The 18,974-nt window shown below is 52.7% G+C and overlaps 5 protein-coding genes and 2 non-coding genes across 7 annotated transcripts; 4 read left to right on the forward strand and 3 right to left on the reverse strand.

Annotated features, from left to right (window-relative positions):
• The first annotated feature begins 941 nt into the window (after positions 1 to 941).
• V1518DRAFT_t18 lies at positions 942 to 1,013 on the forward strand. The gene has a single exon. It is a non-coding gene; the product is annotated as a tRNA-Met (tRNA).
• Positions 1,014 to 5,117: 4,104 nt separating this feature from the next.
• V1518DRAFT_414372 (uncharacterized protein) lies at positions 5,118 to 5,950 on the reverse strand. Its single transcript, XM_066903560.1, has one exon. It carries the CDS (start codon positions 5,835 to 5,837, stop codon positions 5,559 to 5,561), a length of 279 nt encoding a protein of 92 aa, XP_066760076.1. The 5' UTR covers positions 5,838 to 5,950; the 3' UTR covers positions 5,118 to 5,558.
• A 179-nt stretch (positions 5,951 to 6,129) lies between these two features.
• On the reverse strand, positions 6,130 to 10,010 carry V1518DRAFT_449642 (uncharacterized protein; the record flags this gene model as incomplete). Its single annotated transcript, XM_066906501.1, has 4 exons — positions 6,130 to 6,488; positions 6,546 to 6,803; positions 6,853 to 9,603; positions 9,654 to 10,010. The coding sequence occupies 4 exons, from the start codon at positions 10,008 to 10,010 to the stop codon at positions 6,276 to 6,278; spliced, it is 3,579 nt and encodes a 1,192-aa protein (XP_066760077.1). The 3' UTR covers positions 6,130 to 6,275.
• Positions 10,011 to 10,446: 436 nt separating this feature from the next.
• On the forward strand, positions 10,447 to 10,520 carry V1518DRAFT_t19. The gene has a single exon. It is a non-coding gene; the product is annotated as a tRNA-Ile (tRNA).
• Positions 10,521 to 10,761: 241 nt separating this feature from the next.
• V1518DRAFT_414378 (fructose-1,6-bisphosphatase class 1/Sedoheputulose-1,7-bisphosphatase) lies at positions 10,762 to 11,915 on the reverse strand. The gene has a single exon (XM_066903561.1). It carries the CDS (start codon positions 11,846 to 11,848, stop codon positions 10,793 to 10,795), a length of 1,056 nt encoding a protein of 351 aa, XP_066760078.1. The 5' UTR covers positions 11,849 to 11,915; the 3' UTR covers positions 10,762 to 10,792.
• Positions 11,916 to 11,973: 58 nt separating this feature from the next.
• On the forward strand, positions 11,974 to 14,077 carry V1518DRAFT_414379 (uncharacterized protein). Its single transcript, XM_066903562.1, has 2 exons — positions 11,974 to 13,285; positions 13,336 to 14,077. Exons 1-2 carry the CDS (start codon positions 12,402 to 12,404, stop codon positions 13,991 to 13,993), a joined length of 1,542 nt encoding a protein of 513 aa, XP_066760079.1. The 5' UTR covers positions 11,974 to 12,401; the 3' UTR covers positions 13,994 to 14,077.
• V1518DRAFT_414380 (histone acetylation protein-domain-containing protein) lies at positions 14,078 to 15,839 on the forward strand. The gene has a single exon (XM_066903563.1). The coding sequence runs from the start codon at positions 14,178 to 14,180 to the stop codon at positions 15,639 to 15,641; it is 1,464 nt and encodes a 487-aa protein (XP_066760080.1). The 5' UTR covers positions 14,078 to 14,177; the 3' UTR covers positions 15,642 to 15,839.
• Positions 15,840 to 18,974: the final 3,135 nt, after the last annotated feature.

Genomic DNA, 18,974 nt, shown 5'->3' on the forward strand with positions numbered 1-18,974 from the left:
GCAGAGCGCCAAGAAGTCTGTGTGACCTTTTGCTCACTCATATGAAATTGCGATTTGAATTGCATGTGCACAATCAGCCACCATCAGCTAGAAGCGCACGGCGTCGCATGGTCGCGCTGTGATGGTCCGACAGTTGTGTATCACTGGTCATTCCTTTCAACCATCATACACCTTGGTATGGTGGTGAACTTTAAGAGTCCCGCGGTCATGCACTGCAGCCCTGCAAAACTCTGATGCATGACAAATTAATGGCGCCTCTTGTCTGAAGTTGAAAGCAAAACTCGCACTATCTAAATGTGAATTCGTTGCGAACCTCGTAAATCTGTAACATCGTACACGATAAAAGCTCTAAAGTCACTAACTTGAGAGTTATACATTTTTACACAGCTGAACAGTGAAAGTTCAGGATTAAACCGAGTTTCATATGAAGCATGCGTACCTTCTTGCTCAATGGGAGGTGGGGAACAAGCCGAGCTGCAGGGCTCATGAACTGGAACACTGAGCGCACTTTGGATGTTTTTCTGCTACTCATCGTGTATTACTAGTCCCTGGATCACAGAGAAGCACTCCATTTATGTCAACGCGCTGTGTTATACAGATCTGCAAACGAATTACTGAAATTTTGCGGCTCGGAATTCACGCGAAACAATATTCGTGGAACAGGATACCAACTCTACTGCTGCCTGGCCGCTCAGCTTTATCGACAGCTGTTGCATTTTTCAAAGCTCAGTTTGCAACATAACTCTGTACTTCTTCTGCCTGCAGCGCGACCGCGAACGAAGGCAACTCGGGGACGATGCTCGAGCGTTGTTTTGAGTTTGTACGCTAAGTGAGATTATGGCCGCATGCAACTGTAAGATAGCCACGTGGCACGCCGCAAGAGTGTTTTTCTCAAAAGTTAGTGCGGCAGTGTCAGATATTATCCATTATTTTGTTAGAGAAGCGATGTGGCGCAGTGGAAGCGCGCAGGGCTCATAACCCTGATGTCCTTAGATCGAAACTAAGCATCGCTATTATTTTTTTTTCGTTGTCAGGTATGTAGGTCAAAACCTGACTGCACTTAATTTTTCCGTCGGCCCATGCTAATTATTCTGCATAGTGGTTCAAGTACAATAATATATGTGTTGCTGTTGAATGAGAGATTTTAAAGTGGCGAACCTTGTCAGATTCGACTTCAACATGTACGACTCGGAAACGTGAGCCAGTCTGATCTCCATGTCGACAGTTCGACTGGGCGCAGCTACAGCTTGTTTTATGAGCGCGTCAGATACAAAGTTCTGGTTTTTCGAAAATCCTTTCAGCAATGCGAATGATCACATGCTGAATGGGCGATCAACCAGAGTACAACATTCAAATTCGAAAATTCACCGACATCAGCTCAGTTTGCGTACGCACGCTATACGCCTGACATATCTGAGGTGGCTTCTAGACGCTCAATCAGTATCATTTTGCGTCTGTGGCACATTCTTGATGACAATACGGCAGTTGGTTTTGTATCTCAATTAGGACAGTGAAGTTATGATAGTCATAGCCAACACACAAGTTCATAATTTAACACGCGCTGAACACGACTATACAATTAATAACACAAAATCTACTCCAACTTGTCCTAGCCGAATTCCATCAAGTGCTAGCTGGACAACCCTGCAATATTGATTGACTTGATGATAGACAAGTCACTGATCTTCTTGTGAGATATTGCAGCAATATCGTGTTTGATGTAGTTTGCGGCGCTGGGTCCATCGACCAGTATCATATATGCCGACCGACAATGCATATGCGTCTCGCGCGTTTTGGTATCAAACCAGCGAAGATAATGACCGCCGTAGTTTTCTTGTATTTCTGACGTAGTTGAAAAGTTCTCTGTCGTGCTTGCGCCCTCTGTCCTTCCGTCCGCTGTCTCTTTGTCGGTCATCTGTCTGCTCTTTGCGCTTCTTGGCGCTTGTAACTGACATTGAAATAAGCTAGGCACCGTGTACAACCAACAGTATAGCAATATGAGCGACCATCCCGATGTAGCTCTAGAAATCGGACTGTCGAAATACTTGGGGCGATGTTAAGCGACTTGCAAGGTAAGAGCGAGAGCTCCACAATGGGGATTTGAGCCTGCATAAATAAATTTCGTTAGTGCAAGTCCAGATACTTATAAGCATTTATACGAGGTTGGTAGATTGAGTAACAAGACAGCGTTGGGGAGGTGCAATTGTGATGAGAAGCGAGACAGTGAACGATGAAGAACGAGTTGTTCGTTCGCAAATCAGACGCAGAGTGAGTACAATTACTGACGAAACCCTGTCTTACATTGGAGTAAATGGTGCAGCACTGTCCATTTGGTAGCGTCTAATCTTGCTGGAGATGGGCTGGGCCGCGCCACTTCTTCAATGCGAGACGTTACGACAATTACGTGCTCGCAAAGTCGTCCAGGTTGACATATCGAAAAGTAGATCTGCTTGTTAGAGACTTACTACTAATTTACTTCGGGTGTGTAGCTTTTTATGCAATTTTTTTTTACCTAATGTCGCATCTTGAGATTTGTGTGCTTGTTGCGAATCACTTGCCCGACGAGAAGCACGCCCAAAAATCTGTAGACCTAATCTTGCTCAGCATAACGTACTACTAACCGGCTGCATCTGAAAGTCGCGTGAACTGTGAATGGTAGTTAATCGTGTGGCAATGTCTTCTCTGGTCTGTGCTGTGTTGACTTGTTTGACTCGCTTCGAGCAACCGCGACAGTGGTGTATGAAACCTGTTCAATTAGCGCGTCAATCCAGCCTTCGTCGCCTACTTCTACGAGCATCACGATCGCCACAGTGGTAAGTCTCGTCTCCGCTCTTTTGGATATATGCAAACCAGCAATTAGCGCTGTGAATGATGTCTGAATTTGTCGTCTGATAGGATATAACATTCCAAGTGGTAGAATCTGTTTGATCCATGTCATCTATTCTTGTGAGTTTGATAAGATCATGTAATCAGAATTTAGTCTTCTCATAGCCCACATATACGTTGAGAGGCAACTTAAAACCAGGATTCTCATAGATCCAGCATAGATGCATGACCAGACATCGGCTGCTGCATGCACGAAGGTGCGTACAGGGGCTGCCTCACTTTCAGTATAGGCGCAAGAGTGCAATATTTAATGAATGTTTGTTGAATTCCGGCTTCCCTATATCATGCATGTATCATGTATATACAATTATAACTGCACTTATCGAGCAGAATAGGTCTCTATTTTTGTTCACCACCTCCGTGTAGTCGCAGGGGAAAATTCTACTCAATGAAGAGTCGTGCACAGTGACGCCACCGTATCACTCTCTTGCTTATCGGCTATATTCCTCATTCTAACTCTACGCTGCTTAAATTTTCGAAATTTCAGACACGCATATGCGTTTTGTGTTTCTTCAAGATGGTCGGAATCAAGAGAAGAAATGGTTAGAAGGAAGTGAGAACTACCGGGCTAAAGCCGACTTCTACCCGAATAAGTTTTGACGTGGTAGAGTAGATATAATATGGTAAAACTTGTTTCATATGACTGAGTCCCATAATTGTCATGGAAAGAGAGTCTTTACCGAAGATTCTACGCTTTATATATCTAAAGTCACATGACTGGTCGTCGGCAGATCCAAATAAACTTCCAGTTAGCGCGATGCGCATCGCGCTGTCGCAGAGCCGCAATTTATGCGGCTGCAATGCGGGCAGCGCCGCTGGCAGCAGCTGACAGAGCTCAGCTAGGCAGACCGAAACTGCAGATGCCTTGCTTTGGATTTCCATGAAAGTTGAGGTCTACACGAGGCATAAATATCCTTTACTTGCCGTTACAATTTATGATCAATCAATTACTATATTATTGCCGAGAATTTTACAAGTACTATACTGGTCTGCAATCCTTCCGACTGATGTGCTGAACAAGCGAAAAGCTCCTGTGTTACTGATTCTTTTTCGATGGTAGTCACATCATGGTATCGCAAAACCCAAGCGTTATCTAGCTGCCTAACTTACCAAAGACGATCACTGCCAAATAATCGATGAGTATATAGACTGTGAGATTCCTAGCAGCCTCTCTGGCTGCCTTTGATGTTGCAACATATAGCTCTTGCATTTTCCGCTGACTGAAGGTTGTTTCTCTGTAGTGTGCAAGCTATCGAGTCCTCCGTGTCACACTATGTCCGGCGCGTACTTCAATTCGCCACACGCTGTACCCCAAACACTTTAGGACACGCAGTTATGTCAACCAACTTTGCTCTTCTTGATACGGCAATTCTCAAATCCGCAGGTTTTACGTCTCTGTTCAATAACAAGTCCTGGGTCAAATTTGTGTGCCATATTTCTTGTGCGGTTCAAGAGACGACGTTCTTAGTTGAACATGTGGTAGAGAGAGTTGGTTGTGGCGCCAACTTTCTGGACTCAGAGCAGGAGCATCGTTGTTGTGAACAGACACAAAATTTGACGGTATGTTGGATTGCACTAAACAAGACTTGATCTGCTGATATGTCGTGACATTATGAATCGGTCCTGACGTTGTTCTCAATGCTGAGCATGTGCCTCCACTGTGCATGATCTTCATAACCTGTGATTATCCAGCGGTCTATGTTTGCTCATATGGTACTGCAGTCAACAAATTCAGCAGATTCTGCGTTTGCACATATTATATTGCGCTCGGAGCGGTGTGTGCGAAGGTGTTGGCAGGGCTGAGAGCGTAAAATCAAAAACGTCCAAATTGAATCATGCTTCTGCCCATTTGGCAACTCGCCCCAGCGGCACCACCAACCAACGCAAGACAGACTCTAGTGGCAAATTTACTGGCCTAAAATATCTCACCAAGTTGAAATACCCTAGATCGTGCCATTGCTGTCAGATGTACGGACTATGCGTGCGATAGCGACCGACCCGTCTCAGATAGAGACCTCGCCTCTGATATTTGTATCCCTTCCGGTGAAGAGGAGAGCACGACTTGAACTTTGAGTTGGAGTCAGACAACGACGACGATAAAAGATGTCGAAAGAGATCAGAGCTGGGCGGTGATGACTTCCCGGATCGAGGGGAGTATCTCTAAGTCTCATGAAATCCTCTCTTCTCCCTCTACGGTTTTTACACCCCTAGTTTGCAGTTTGTGAGGCTACCACCAACTTACATCCATGATAACTGCTCCGTTGATAGCCCTTAGAGGAGAGCCCGCCGTTGCCCAGGATGACTCCATCCGCATCGCACGCAACCTCGCTACCTCCACCCGGCGGTAACAGGACCAACAGTGGCCTTGAGATAAGCTCGAAGTGCTGCCTTTATTCAAGTCGCTGAGAGAACCGTGGATTGTTCGGCTCTATATGATCGCTTGTTCGCAGCGGTATGCACTCGCCATCAACCGTTCTGAAACACCCATCACACCGGCCGTACTGGAGCCATACCACCATGTACGCCTCTCCCGCGTCGTCGAATGCGTTGTCGGCGCTATTACCTCCTTTTTATTTCCCTGTTCTTACCTGACGATGACTCATTCAACATGGATCTCGCGGAGCGAAAGGGACAGGCCGTGAGCACGCTGACGAGCAGTAGCGATGACGAGCTCATGACAAGCGTAGAGACAAGTCCCGAAATATGTTGCAGAGTAGGACGCGTCTGTTGGTGTCGCCAGTCATCAACAGTGTCTCGTCACCCGGGGAGGCGCTAAAGCGGTTGCCGTGCAGCGACACCTTGATGCCAGTCTCTTGATTCCCACCACTACACTCCCCTTCGGCAGAGTTCCCAGCTGAAGCCATTCCATCCGATGCCACGTCTGCGCTCGCAAAGGCGGACACACAAATCTGCAGAGCCATGCTTCGCATTCTCGACAATAACATTGACATTGGAACTCTTCGCCTTGGCTGCGACCACGACGGATTGATGCTACTCTACCCAAATGGTCGCAATAACGACCTTTTCGGGGATGCCAAAGAGGTTCATGAAAATCAACTTCGTCACGAGAAAGAGCTCTCCACGCATCTAGATACATATGCAGAGGTTACGCGATCTTTTTTGGCACGTCGTTAGACGCGGCGCGACACAGTGCAATACAGCGTTGTCTGGGGTTTAGGTGAATTCAGGCGGTCTGAAATTTGTACGCATTTACCGGTTTTTATTATATCAGCTAGCTAAGTGATCATTTTATATGTGGAAAGTATTTTTTTTGTCTCGTAAATACAAAACTATAGGTTCCATGCACGTTCTTCCGCGCCATCACATATCCCTACCCGCGCCGTCTATATACACTCATACTTTTCATCCCATGTCATATCTTCTCTTTTCTATTCCTCCTCGCCGTTGTTATCCTCATCTCCGTACTTCGCGATAAACCAGTTCCGTATTCGCACGCAATAGTCTACCTCATCGTCGCCGTATTCGACCGGCGCGCCGCTCATGGTGGCTCCGGGCATGCTTCCGTCCTCCGGGAACGAGAACACGACCCACGACGATGTGAGCTGAGATAGTGCTGTGAACTTTTGCTTGCGAATCGACATCTGATCAATGTTAATCCCAGCACTCACCACCCACAAGACAAAGCAAAAAATACATACATAAAAATTCCGGAAGAGAAGGACATCACCGGCCTTCACATCCGGCATGGTCTGCTTATACAACCTATCGATGTACACGCGTATACTCTCACCCGAAGGAAGCGATGGATCGGTGATCTCGATGTACACGTAGTATTTGTGAGTGTCCTTGCCCTTGTCGTCTTTGGTCTTCTTGATTGTCGGCGTCAGGCAGGCGATCCCGATGAAGTCGCCTTCATAGCCGACTGTGATCTCGGCTAGGCCCGGGAAGTTCGATAACTAGCGGATTAGCTTTGCATGCATTAACGAGGAAATATGCCAGACTTACTGAAGTCTCGAGACCGGCCTCCATGACGCCGTCCTCTTCCTCATCATGTTCATTCGCTTCTTCGGCGACTTTCACCCGCTCAGTCGTAGACGCGCCCTCATCCATTTCGTCGTCGGTGTCGAGAATGATAATTGGATCCATTTGCTTTGCCGAACCGGCGACGGTGTCAAGCTCCTGATCGTCCTCTTCCATTCCTTCGCTTTCCCTGTAGTCGGCTTCCCTGTCGTCCTCTCCCAGCTCTTCGCCGTCCTTGTCCACCCCTTGACTCTCTTCGAGTCCTTGCGAATCGTATTCCTCCTCCGAAAATTCGGTGCGCGTGACGCGTTCAGCTGCAAGTGTCGGTAAGCACAGATTCGAACGGTCCTCAAAGATTCGCTCTCCTGTTGCCTGCAGTTGGACGTTAGTCAACGATTCAGAAGACGCTTCTTCCTCTTCTTCGATTCCCTGTTCGAATGCTTCCTCAATGGCCTCCTCAAGCTCTTCTTCAATCGTCTCCTCGATTTCTTCTGCAATCTCTTCCTCAATCGCTTCCTTAACCCCTTCCTCAATGATATTCTCATTTTCCTTTTGGATTTTCTTCTGGATCGCCTCCTCGAGCTCTTCTTCAATCTCCTCCTCAATCTCCTCGCGCTCCTCTTCAGTAACGTTCTCGTCATCCTCCCGAATATCATCCGAATCCGGAATCTCTTGCCGCATGATCACCTCCATTGATGCAATCACGTCAGGCGGCACCACGATCTCGTCCCCCTGCCTTGCCACATCTTGCGAAACGAACTCGGCCTCATCAAGCTCAGATACCGACTGGCTCTCCAATGCGCGTTGTGCCACACTCACGATCTCGCCTGTGTTAAAATCACGTGTAACACGGACAACATTCGCGGTCGTCTCGACAGCGTGGCCGTTGTGCTCGACCGTGACTCGTTCAGTGCGTGTGTCGATTTCCACTAGTTTTCGGTTTTCCACCGCGAATGAGATATCAGTGTCATCGTCCACATAAACTATGTTTTCTTCGTCGATAACGATCTGGTCGTGCGTAAATTTCAAGAAATGCAAGTCCATAGGTCCGTCGGGTGGCAATTCGACCAGTGGCTCGTCGTTCTCGTCTTGTTCGTATTCATCGCTGTCGTTGGTGGGGAGATCAGTAACCTTGGGGAACAGCGCAGGGTCTGGAGTTACGCCTTCGAATTCGTCGTTGTTCGCAACCTGAGGTGTGCGTAACATGTCAACAAGCGGCGACGGCTCGATAACGTCTTGGCCGTCGGTGTCGTCCCCAACTTCTTCGATGTCGGGATACATCATCTTGACAACTTCGCTGGATTGCTCAGATTCAGCAGCAGAAGTGGATGCGGATATGACGCCTTGCTTTCCGTCTGTCACTGTGAGCAGCGCGCCAGTGCGCTCCTGCGAGGCAGCGGGAGATTCCAATACCTCCGATGATGCCTCGTCGTCCTCCAGTGCAGTTGGCTCAGTGTCGAGCATGTCGACGTCAGTTAGCTCTTCACGACGGGAATTCTTGTGAATCTTAACAGCCTTGTCCTCCTTCCCGGCGGGAGCAGATTGGAACTGGTGCGACTCAAACTGGTCCTTGCCGACGTCGTCGGCGACGCTGGTCTCATCGTCAAGTGCCTCCAGCACCACATGACGCGTAGTAACTGGCCCTGACTGTGGTACGACATAGCTCTCAGCGGTTTGCGCAGTAGTAGCCTTTGGGCGTGGTACTGCAATCTCCTCGGTTTGCAGCGACAGCGCAGCATCGGGTATTGGCTCGTCAGTCTGCGGCGGCATGTCGACCACCATATTATCGCTTTCCGTAAACGTAGCCTCCGGCACCTCTTCATCATCGTGCTGCGACTCGCTCAGAAGCGACGCGTCCGTCGCTTCCGCCGCCGCGGCGCCAAACGACTGATCGACAGCACTTCGCTCCGGCTCGCCTGCAGCCGCAGACACGCTCGTAACCGACCGCGCGTCAAAACTAGCTTCTGGACTCGGTGCCCAACCTTCAAACAAGGTAACCGACGAACTCTCGACCCCCTTCGCGACGGGATTTTGTAGCTTTGCTTGCAGGATATCGTGATACAACGAGGTCTGTGCGCGTTGTAGGTTCTCGGAGCGCTGGTCTTGGTCCTCCACGTACGTGGAGACCATGCTCCCGGCTTGCGTAGCGACAGACATGGCGTCGAGATTGCTCGACGTGTTGCGCTCGTGTTCGCCGGAGGTGTCTGCTTCTTGGAGCACGCGTTGTTGGAGCATGTCGCGGTAAAGCTCATTTTCGCTTCTAAGAAGCTCGTAATTTGGTAGTGGTGTCAGCACAGCTGCGGAATTTTCAGACTGTGTCTCGCGTGGTGGTGGGAACGATGTGTCCATTGATGACGGCGCATTAGGTGAAGATGTAGGCTCGGTCAACAAGGTGTCCTGCAAATCCTCATCGTTCGTTCCCTGTTCAACAAGAGTTCCGTCGTCAAACGCATACTCCGACGAGTCGCGCGAGTACTTTGAGCGCTTCTTCAGCGGCCCGGCGAGGTGTTCGTCGATCTCAAGGAACGCGCCAGAAGAAAAGGTGTCGTCGAGGGACGGCCGCGGACGCCGACGGAACGCAGCCGGCGGCGTGTACCATGTATTTGCAGCTGGTTGCGATGGAGATGGAATTGCGAAGCTCGCGAGGCCGATGGGCGCGGGTGTGTTGGGAGGTGCCAGTTCTGGTGGTGCAGCTGCTTCGTGTACTGGTGCCAATTGGTACGTCTTTGCGCCAACCTATAACTTGTCAGCGAAGTTGCAGAACGAGAAATCAAATCATAAAGTACCCGTAGCATAGAGGTATCCTTGAAAACAATCTGCCAGTCCGAATCAAACGCGGCATCCGCAGCTTCGTTCTTTACGACCTCAGCGTCAGCAAGTGCAACGCTAACCTGATCTCCACTCCGCACAATCTTCTCCGCATCCTTTCCCAACGCTCCTTTGAAGGTAATCTTAATCTGTCGTGGATTTATGTGGACGTCAGAGTCACACAAGAGCACCGAGAACTGGGAGGATAGCGACGAGTATGGCCACACGAGCGATACGAAGCCAGCAAGGTATGTCTGCACGAGCGCAGATTCGTTCGATAGCACGGCAATTGAAAGCTTCTCTAAATCAGAGAAGCTTGGCGGTTCTGCAGCCATTGCGGCGTTGCCCCGTGTATGCTGTTGTGCCAATGGTGGTCGTGCTGGTTTCGTGATGGAGATGTCAGCACAATTGATCTCGGATCAGGTAATGCGTTGCTCAGAGGACGGGAGGTACATGTAACAGCCTCTAATTCATTCAAATGCGTGTCGCAAGACAGGGCATAGAAAGGGAGGACGGGAAGAAGTCGATCAATGCAACTAGGTCGTGTGGAGATTTTTGTTATGCCGTGATCGCACAACGTTAAGACGACCCGCCATGTTGACCACTTTCTCGGCTATTGTGGACGTCGGCTACAAACATTTAGAAATACATGTCTGAACCAAACATACTATTGAATAAACGGTAAATACGATGATGCATTTGGGCAGTTTTGCGGCTTTATGTCTTAGTCTGCGGAGTGAGACAATCCAGAACGATGATGCACACATGATTGGTCTTATGGCCCAGTTGGTTAAGGCATCGTGCTAATAACGCGAGGATCTGCGGTTCGATCCCGCATAAGACCAACTCCAATCATATTTTCTTTTGCTCGTCTTAAGTTAAGTACTTTGTTGGTCTTGCCGTGATTTTTTTGCTTCGTTGATCTTGGAGGCAGCTGTTAAATTTGCTGCTACTGTAGCAAAAAGACGATAATAATTTGGCGGTGGGGCGGGAGGAACTAAGGAGGTTGGGGGGACTTGGGATGATCTGGGGTCACGCGAGATGAGGTGGGGCCTGGCGGACCAGGTTTTCGCCGAATGTTCATGATTATGCAAAGGATTATTAGATTACTGTTACACTACTGGGCCTCGTCGAACTTCTTGTACTCGTCAATGATCTTCTGGACCTCGAGCTCAGACCCCAGGAAGATACCAGAGCGGGCGTGAATCTGAGTGGGAACGATGTCGAGGATGCGCTTTCGGCCGGTAGTGGCGAGGCCGCCGGCCTGCTCGACGAGCATGGCCATGGGGAAGCACTCGTAGAGCAGACGGAGCTTGCCGTTCTTGCTCTTTGAGTCTGCAGGGTAGGCGAAGATGCCGCCGTAGAGGAGGGTGCGGTGGACGTCGGCGACCATGGAGCCAATATAGCGGGCGGAGTACGGCTTGGAGCCGTCCTCGGGGTACTTAAGCTTGTGGAAATAGTCCTGGGTGGGTTTGTCCCAGTAGATTGTGTTACCCTCGTTGGCGGAGTAGATGGCGCGCTTTTTTGGGATCTTCATGTCGGGGTGGGTGAGGATGAACTCGCCGAGGGCAGTGTCGAGGGTGAAGCCGTTCACGCCGAAGCCGGTGGTGAGCACCAGGTTGGCGGAGGCGCCGTACATGGTGTAGCCAGCCGCAATCATCTCGGTGCCGGGGCGGAGGACGTCTGCGGCGGTGCCAGTGGAGCCCGGCTGAAGCTTGTAGACGCCGAAGATGGTGCCGACGGAGACACCGGCGTCGAGATTGGAGGAGCCGTCGATGGGATCGTTGACGACACAGTACTTGCCGTCGCCGTCAAAGACGATGATCTCGTCCTGCTCTTCGGAGACGACGACCTTGACCTTGCCGGAGGCGCGCATGGCATTGATGAAGATGTCGTCGCCGATGACGTCAAGCTTCTTCTGGTCGTCGCCGGTGGAGTTTGTGGCACCGGCGAGGCCGATGAGGTTGACGAGGGTGGCACGGCGGATGTTGTGGGCGATAAACTTGAAGGCGAACTGGAGGGAGTTGAGGAGGAGGGTGAAGTCGCCGGTGGCATTGGAGGCGACACGGGACTGCTCGTCAAGAATGAAGCGGGTGAGGGTGACGATGTCGGTCTTGATCTCGTTGATGCCGTCGGCGCCGCCAGGGCCGGAGGTGGTGAAGCCGTTGGACATGGTAGGGTGCGAGGGGGGCGGTCGACGGAAGTGCAATAGAGGGGTATTGGGGAAGAGGAAGTTGGTGGGGAGGCGGAGCAGCTTATAAGGAGCGTACCGACTGAAATCTCACCGCCAACTCCCCCACTTCCCCGCCGCCCCGCTGCTCCTCCCGCCCGCGCTCACGTGCGCCGGCGACTCTGCGCTCCGCGCTGCCGCAGAACTGCTCAATTCCTCTCAATTGGCCCTAAGGTACTGTCAGCTGGCTGTTTATAGCTCCGTAGCACTGCGCGCACCCGCACGCTGATCTGGCCGCGGCGCCCCGGATCAGCTGCCTTGTCGGGAGCCTGCGCAGCGCATGCCCGATGCGGCCGTCCGCTCAGTACCCTAACCCCCGGGCATTCCCGGCCCGGCGATTCCCGCCCGCGTTCTTCCGGCTGCGGGCTAGGGGTTTCGCTGCGGGTTAGGGTTTAAATAAAGTTCCGGCGCACCGAATTTGCAATATCCGCTCCCCCGCGCATAGTGTTGACTGTACGTTCTGTTCGAACGCTATTCCTCCTCCCCCACTCCCCCAATGACAACGCCGAGTCCAGTTACGCGCGTCGCGGTTATCGGCGCCGGTGCAAGCGGCCTTGTAGCTGCCAAAGCTCTTCTCGATGAACAAGCCTTCGATGTCATCTCCGTCTTCGAGCGCAACGCCGCCCCCGGCGGTCTGTGGAACTACTCCGATAGCATCGACACCGACGTCTCGTTCCCCTCCACCAATGTCTCTCGCACTCTGCAGCCGCTGCGGGACGAGCATGGAAACTTTGTCGAGTTCCCCGGGCCGTGCTACGAGAAACTGACCACAAACGTGCCGGCGTCTGTGATGACCTATGACTTGCATGGATACTCACAGGACGAGTATCCCCTCTTCATCTTTCGCACTGAACTGGAAAAGTTTCTGCACGCATACTCCAAAACCGTGAATCACCTAATCTCCTACAACACACACGTTCTCGACGTCCGTAAAAGCGACGGCGACTGGGTTGTCACCGTCGAGCACCTTGACACCGGCGCGCCGCCTGAGCAGCTGCACTTTGACGCCATCTGCATCTCAAACGGCGCGTTCAACGATCCCTACATACCATCCGTCAAAGGTATATCCCAGTACAGCCACCAATTTCCGGGGCGCATCATCCACGCAAAGCAGTTCCGCCGGGCAGAGGAGTATGCCAACAAGACGGTCGTCGTGGTCGGCAACGCCGCCAGCGCTGTCGATATCGCGTTTCAGCTCGCGTACGTCCCCGGAACCACAGTCTACAAATCGGTGAAGCCTGGCTCCATTGCGCGGTTTGGAATCCCACATCCTAGCATTATCGACGTGGACATCATCGAGCGCTTCGACCCCGAGAACGGCTTAATCCACCTGGAAGACGGCACGGTGCTCACCGGCGTCGACCGGGTCATTTATGCCACGTACGTTCTCTCGTCAGCCTATCTAGAACATCTCTAACTGCCACTCACAGCGGATACATGCGCACGCTCCCCTTCCTCCCGCATATCAACAACGGCCCTCACCCCATCGTCACCGACGGCACATACTTCAAATCCCTCTACTTGCATTTCATCTACATTCACGATCCCACCCTCGTCGTCCTCGGAGTTCCCCGCCTTGGCCTGCCTTACCGCACATCCCAAGCCCAAGCATGCTACATTGCTCGCGTCTGGTCCGGCCGCCTCACCCTCCCGCCTCTCGCGATCCAAAGCGCCTTTCTCGCCAATATGTACGAATCTGTCGTCGACCCCCGCGCATACCACGATCTCCCGTTTCCAATGGGCTCGAACTTTTGCCAATTCGTCGAGGCACTCTGCGCACTCGCGCCGGGATCACACGGCATGTTCCCCCGGCCGTGGTCGGCGCATGACCGCTTCATCCGCAAAAACACGTGGGACTTGAAAGTCGCGTTTACTAAGCACTTGATTGCAACTGGCACGTACGCACGCACCCCAAGGGAACTCCAGGAGGCAGGACTACTTGGCGCGCTGAAGGAGTTGACATCCGCGGAGGCAGTGTCAGATTTCACGGCCTTTGGCGCTGTCAAGCAGGGTTATGAGTACACTGAAGCCGAGATCGCAGACGCACTCGCATGCGTTGACAAGTCACCTTTCAAATGCGAGCTCTAAATAGAATACACCGCTTAGAACAATCATGTAAGTTGCGTGGAGAGATCTTGACATCGCGTGGGACGTCGTCAAGTAGAGTTAAGGTTGGGGGGCGAAGGACGGTCCCTTGAATCCGAGATGCAAGAGGGCCCTCCTCCCTTCCGCGCAGCGCACCACGCAATCGCACACCGATGCTGGAATCGAAATGGGGCACGCTTCTCCGCCTGGTGGCGCTGCCGGTATTTGGAATCACTACCTCAGTCGTCATCTACCGCAGCACACGACGCGCAGCGCAGACCTCGACGTCGCTGGATCCAAACGGCAAGAAGTAGATGACAGGGATTACACGCTGCATCATGTCGCGACGAAGCCGGCAAAGTACGCGTTGACGCGGGATCCGAGCAAGGAGGAGAAAGGGGGTGCTACTAAGGCTGCGCGGAGTACGTCCTCAACCACCTGCGGCTCCGACAATGCAACAACGCACTTTCTCACACTCACTGCGCCGAACCGTCTTCACATCCTCGCCCTCGAGCTCAACGTCTACACAAACGCCTCCTATACCACTATCTTCATTGCCAAGGCCGACACTACAGGGTACCATCTCCCCACGCTCTCCATCGGCGCCGTCGTCGCTGCGATCATTCGCGCGTTCGTGGAAACGACCGCCCGCTTTGGCGTGCAAACGCGAATATGTCTCTTTGCGCGTGCGCAGCCGCAGTATATTTTCTTGGGATCCGCGAAGAATGCGCGGAAGCATGTGCTGTCGGATAGGGAGCTGATACAGTGGTGGATGAAGGTGCTGGGACCGATGGCGGAACAGGCGATGGGGTCTGCGTTAGCCCGGTTACATATCCCCGGCGCGGAACCGGCGTACATGAGATCGGTGCTCACTCCACCGTGGACTGACGGACATATCTTCTCAAGTGACAGCACCGAGGACCACACCGACAACGGTGTGAACAACGCGGCCGCTGCTACAACGCCGTCCACCGGCGACCACCGCCTGGCGGTCGCGACAATCCCAAATTTCCCCGACGACCCAAAATCCCGCTTCCTCAACGTCCTCGCGAGCGAAGCACGCGATCGCACGACCTCTGTCGACCGCTTTTTCCTGGAACTCCAAATGCGGCAGGAGTTTTTGATGGGGTTTGTCTCTGGGATTCTCGGCGTGCAGGGGTGCGTCGTCGTGCCGCGGGAGGACGAGGTCCAGAGTCATGAGAAGGGGGGATTGCCCGGCGCGGTGGTGGAGAGTAAAGTGTATCTGCGCATACATGACGCGATTATCACGTCAGATTATTCAGATGAAGAGTTGGCACGGAATGCGACAGCCCAGTTGTGTGCTGATATGCCAGCTGGTTCGGCGTTTGTTCTGCATGGCACGAAGCCTGTTAGCAAGGCCGATTCCAACGATGGATCCACCGCATCATCATCCACCCCCACAGTATCGTCGAGTCCTTCACAGCCGCACCTAGCAGGCCAGGTCAAGCCACCAGCCACCGTCACACTCATCGGGCAAGGTCTCATTCGCAAGCGCGCAAAACCGCCGCGAACAACCGCCGCCGCTACCGCTGCGGCCTCGGCGTCTACTAGTGCACCACAAGCCAGCACGCAGGACAAGAGCGCGGACGAGTCGCAGAGTAAGAGGACGAAGACGAGCGTCAATATTTGAGCAGCCTTGTTAAGGAAGTTTCTTGTTATTAAATTCGTGAATGCTGAACCCTCCTGTGCTACGCAATTTGCTGTGAGTTCTGATATTCTGTGCCAACAATCGAGCTTCGTGACCCTATTTACCGCACAAGCTGCTCCTGTTCCACCAAAAATGTCTCTGTCCGTCGTGCTTGCTAGAAATGGTGATATGGATTGGCCGTAACAACACCACTCTGCCTGTCCGCCACAAAAGGTTGGGTCCACGCAAAAGACTGTTGTCTGTCTTTCTAAGCTGGTGGAGGGTCCATGGGTTGGGCTTTCTGACAGTAATATTGCGAGGGCGCACACTCGTGTCCGCAGCTGTACGGATGATGGGGAAGTGAAACAGCTAGCGAGTCGATGAGTGTATCAGACTACCACCGTAGAAGAGAAAGCGGGGAAAGGAGTGCAGCGCGTGATCAGCAAACGCGCTGTTGTTGGCGTTCGCGTATGCGAAACCCTAACGACGCGCGCGCGACGCGTGCTCGAACACGAGCAACAGCACGCGTCGCGCAAAGAGTTCTCTCGGTTTGTCCAGATCTTTACTGCGGCCTCGAATAATTTGCTTGAGCGCCGAGCGCTTGGGTGTACGAGCGTAGTGGGAAAACGCGGCGCAGAAGGAGTCCGCTGCGCCTCTACTCGTGGACGGGCTGCTGGCTGGCCGCTGGTGAACGCTGGACGCGCAAGGCCGGCCTCGGTCGCGCTTGAATCGCTGGTTCGCAAGCAGCAAGCGAAGCGCATAAATGTCTCTGCATACACGCCGCTGCTGATTGGCTAGCATGGCGCGTTCTGCGCGTGCGTCGCGCGGGCTGCGCCTGTGGAACACGCGTGGCGGGCGCGACGCCCCAAGCGCGCGCACCCCAGCGTGTTGTACCCAACAAAATCCAGCATATATAGTCGCATTAATCGTGCCAGATGTCTGCCGCCGCGAGCTGCGCGTCCGCTCACTCACTTCTCCGCTTCGCCCGTCCGGCTTCTCTGTCTCTCTCGTCTGCACACCACCACAGCCATCCGTCCAACCATCCATTGACGACTGCCAGCCCGCACTAGCCACACGCAGCGCCTACTCTGTGCTGACGTCCTATACTAACTGGCAGCAGACACGAGCCAGTAACAGCTGCAGAGCAGCGGTGGCGTCTGTCCAACGTGCGCGCAGGGTTGCCGTCCAGGAGTGTCATCAGCAGCAGGATCCTGTCTAGGTCCAGCGCGTCGGCATCTGACCGACATCGGCCACGAGTATCTCTGATAGCGTGGGTTAGCACTCGCAGCAGGCACTCTACCAATGCGTCGCAAGCCTCGCGCGCCACTCCGACCGCGAACTAGTATTCCCCGCTGCCGCGCGACGCATGCTAATCAGATCCTATTAGGAGCTCAGCTGTCAGCTGCGGCACGACTTCGACGGTAAGCTAATTAGTGTTGCTATCAGTTCACTGAGGTCTTGCTATAGGTCGTCGGTCGCCGGGTGCTCAGTATCAGTGCACAAATATGTGGTTCCCTTGCCTGGCCACGCGGGCTAATCAGAATTTCTCTAGGAAGCCGGACGGCGGCTGCGGCGCGATATCCACCAGCGAGCAGTGTTGTCAGATGTCATCAGTACGCTAAGTTTGTCTTGTTCTAGGTCGCCGGTCGTCTGGTCCAAAATATCGATGAGTATCTCCAGCTCTCCAGGATCCGCGAGCTAATCGGACGTGTTGGGCGCTCGGACGGCATAACTTCAACGCGGTCCAACGGGGTGAGCAGGTTTGCATATCAGCGCGTTGACGTTGTGTTCTAGGTTACCGGACATCGGTCGCTAGCTGCGCGCCGGAGCGGTTCGTCTAACGGTACGTCTTCAGCTTTCATGTGCTTGTTCGCGTGCGGATTCAGGTACAGTCAGTGAGTGTATCGGATCGAACTGTTGGCGCGGCGTCAGAGGATCCCGATTCGAGAGGTAACTGCACACTTTCAGTCTCTTCATCTCTCACGCGCACAACAGTTGTATTTGCGAATGGACGTACGGCCCATACGGCTCGTCCAAACTGTCGGCGGACAACTCGTCGGCTGGTGTAGAGTACCGATCGGAATAGTGAAAGCAGCGTGAGTGCGCGTTCCTGGAATGACGATAGTCGCCCAATCGTAAGGCGCAGACACTGCTGTTTGGAGACGTCTCCTGCCTGACTTGCAGGTTACTGCGCCGTCGGTCTCGCACGCGGGGCACGGTTTTGAGTTCCTGCAGGTCTGCTGCATCGTGAATAGGGTTTCTACCCCACGACTTTCTCCGCAATGAACGTACAGACGACTTGCCGGGATGCTGCTCTCGACGTAGTCAGCAGCGTTGGCGTGTTGCAGCTTTTCGATTGTTCTTGTTTCCGTTTGGCACGCATGGACAGTTTTAGCCACCGAGGTCTGGTCGCCGAAGTCTATCCCCCAACGTGTGCCACCGAATTCCGCGCCGAGCCTCCTTCAACTTCGGTCAAATCTCGCGCGGGAGTGCCAGGTAGATTCTGTAGTCGTACATGCCGACCGGACATATGTATTTGGGATCGGCTAACTATTACACGCGGCGTTCCGCTTCATGCTGCACTGTAAATAGGGCACTCGTCCGCTGGCTCTCGCATGTTCTCGCTCGTGATTACGCCGTGGGATCGAGGATTTTGGCATCTTTGTCAACCACTTACGCTATGAAAGTCGCGTAAGTTACGTGTGTTGTCGAGCTAGTTTTAGTGCTTGCTAAAGTGTACTTGTTTTCGAGCTCTGAGACTGAAAACCCAAAAGGTGGTAAGTACGCGCAAGTTCATGGCTGAATCTATAAATTCAGAATTTAGGAGGGCATGTCAACCACGCGCTCTCTAAAGATCATGCAGCAATGAGCGTGATATTTGAGAGAGTTCTTTGCTCTGGCCAACGAGTGCTTCGTTTTAATGGAAGAATTGTGACCTGCTCTCCACACACACCAACAATCGACGTGTCGTGCAGAGAACCCCGGGACAGCGCCTTCTCCCGGTTTGCCGACTGCTTCGCCCTGCAGTTGGAATCCACAGCAGGTACCCCACATCTGGTGTGCCGCGCCGATCTCGTCCCTCGTCACCAACAGTGAAACGCAACTACACCAGCCAGTTTCAGAACGAAGGTAATATACTGGTGGATGATGTCGAGAGAGGCACAGTTGACAAGGACATTATCTTCAACACAGATATGACCAGATATACAGAGCCTGCACCGTCACACCACCACGTCTGTTGTGCTCTGTACAAGCCCTGCTAGAGATTCTAGAAACCGGAATCTCAGACAAATCACACGCCAGATATGGGGTGAGTAAAATAGTGGTCATGCAATC

This window comes from Limtongia smithiae (genome assembly GCF_038497785.1).
Source record: "Limtongia smithiae strain NRRL Y-17922 unplaced genomic scaffold V1518scaffold_4, whole genome shotgun sequence".
In the NCBI taxonomy this organism is placed as follows: Eukaryota; Fungi; Ascomycota; class Lipomycetes; order Lipomycetales; family Lipomycetaceae; genus Limtongia; species Limtongia smithiae.

What these genes read in the sequence shown, in the direction of transcription:
- V1518DRAFT_414372 (XM_066903560.1), bottom strand. Translation starts at nt 5,837, where the DNA reads ATGTCAATGTTATTGTCGAGAATGCGAAGCATGGCTCTGCAGATTTGT.
- V1518DRAFT_414378 (XM_066903561.1), bottom strand. Translation starts at nt 11,848, where the DNA reads ATGTCCAACGGCTTCACCACCTCCGGCCCTGGCGGCGCCGACGGCATC.
- V1518DRAFT_414379 (XM_066903562.1), top strand. Translation starts at nt 12,402, where the DNA reads ATGACAACGCCGAGTCCAGTTACGCGCGTCGCGGTTATCGGCGCCGGT. An exon ending in GACCGGGTCATTTATGCCAC is followed by an intron (nt 13,286 to 13,335) that starts GTACGTTCTCTC and finishes TGCCACTCACAG; the next exon opens with CGGATACATGCGCACGCTCC.
- V1518DRAFT_414380 (XM_066903563.1), top strand. Translation starts at nt 14,178, where the DNA reads ATGGGGCACGCTTCTCCGCCTGGTGGCGCTGCCGGTATTTGGAATCAC.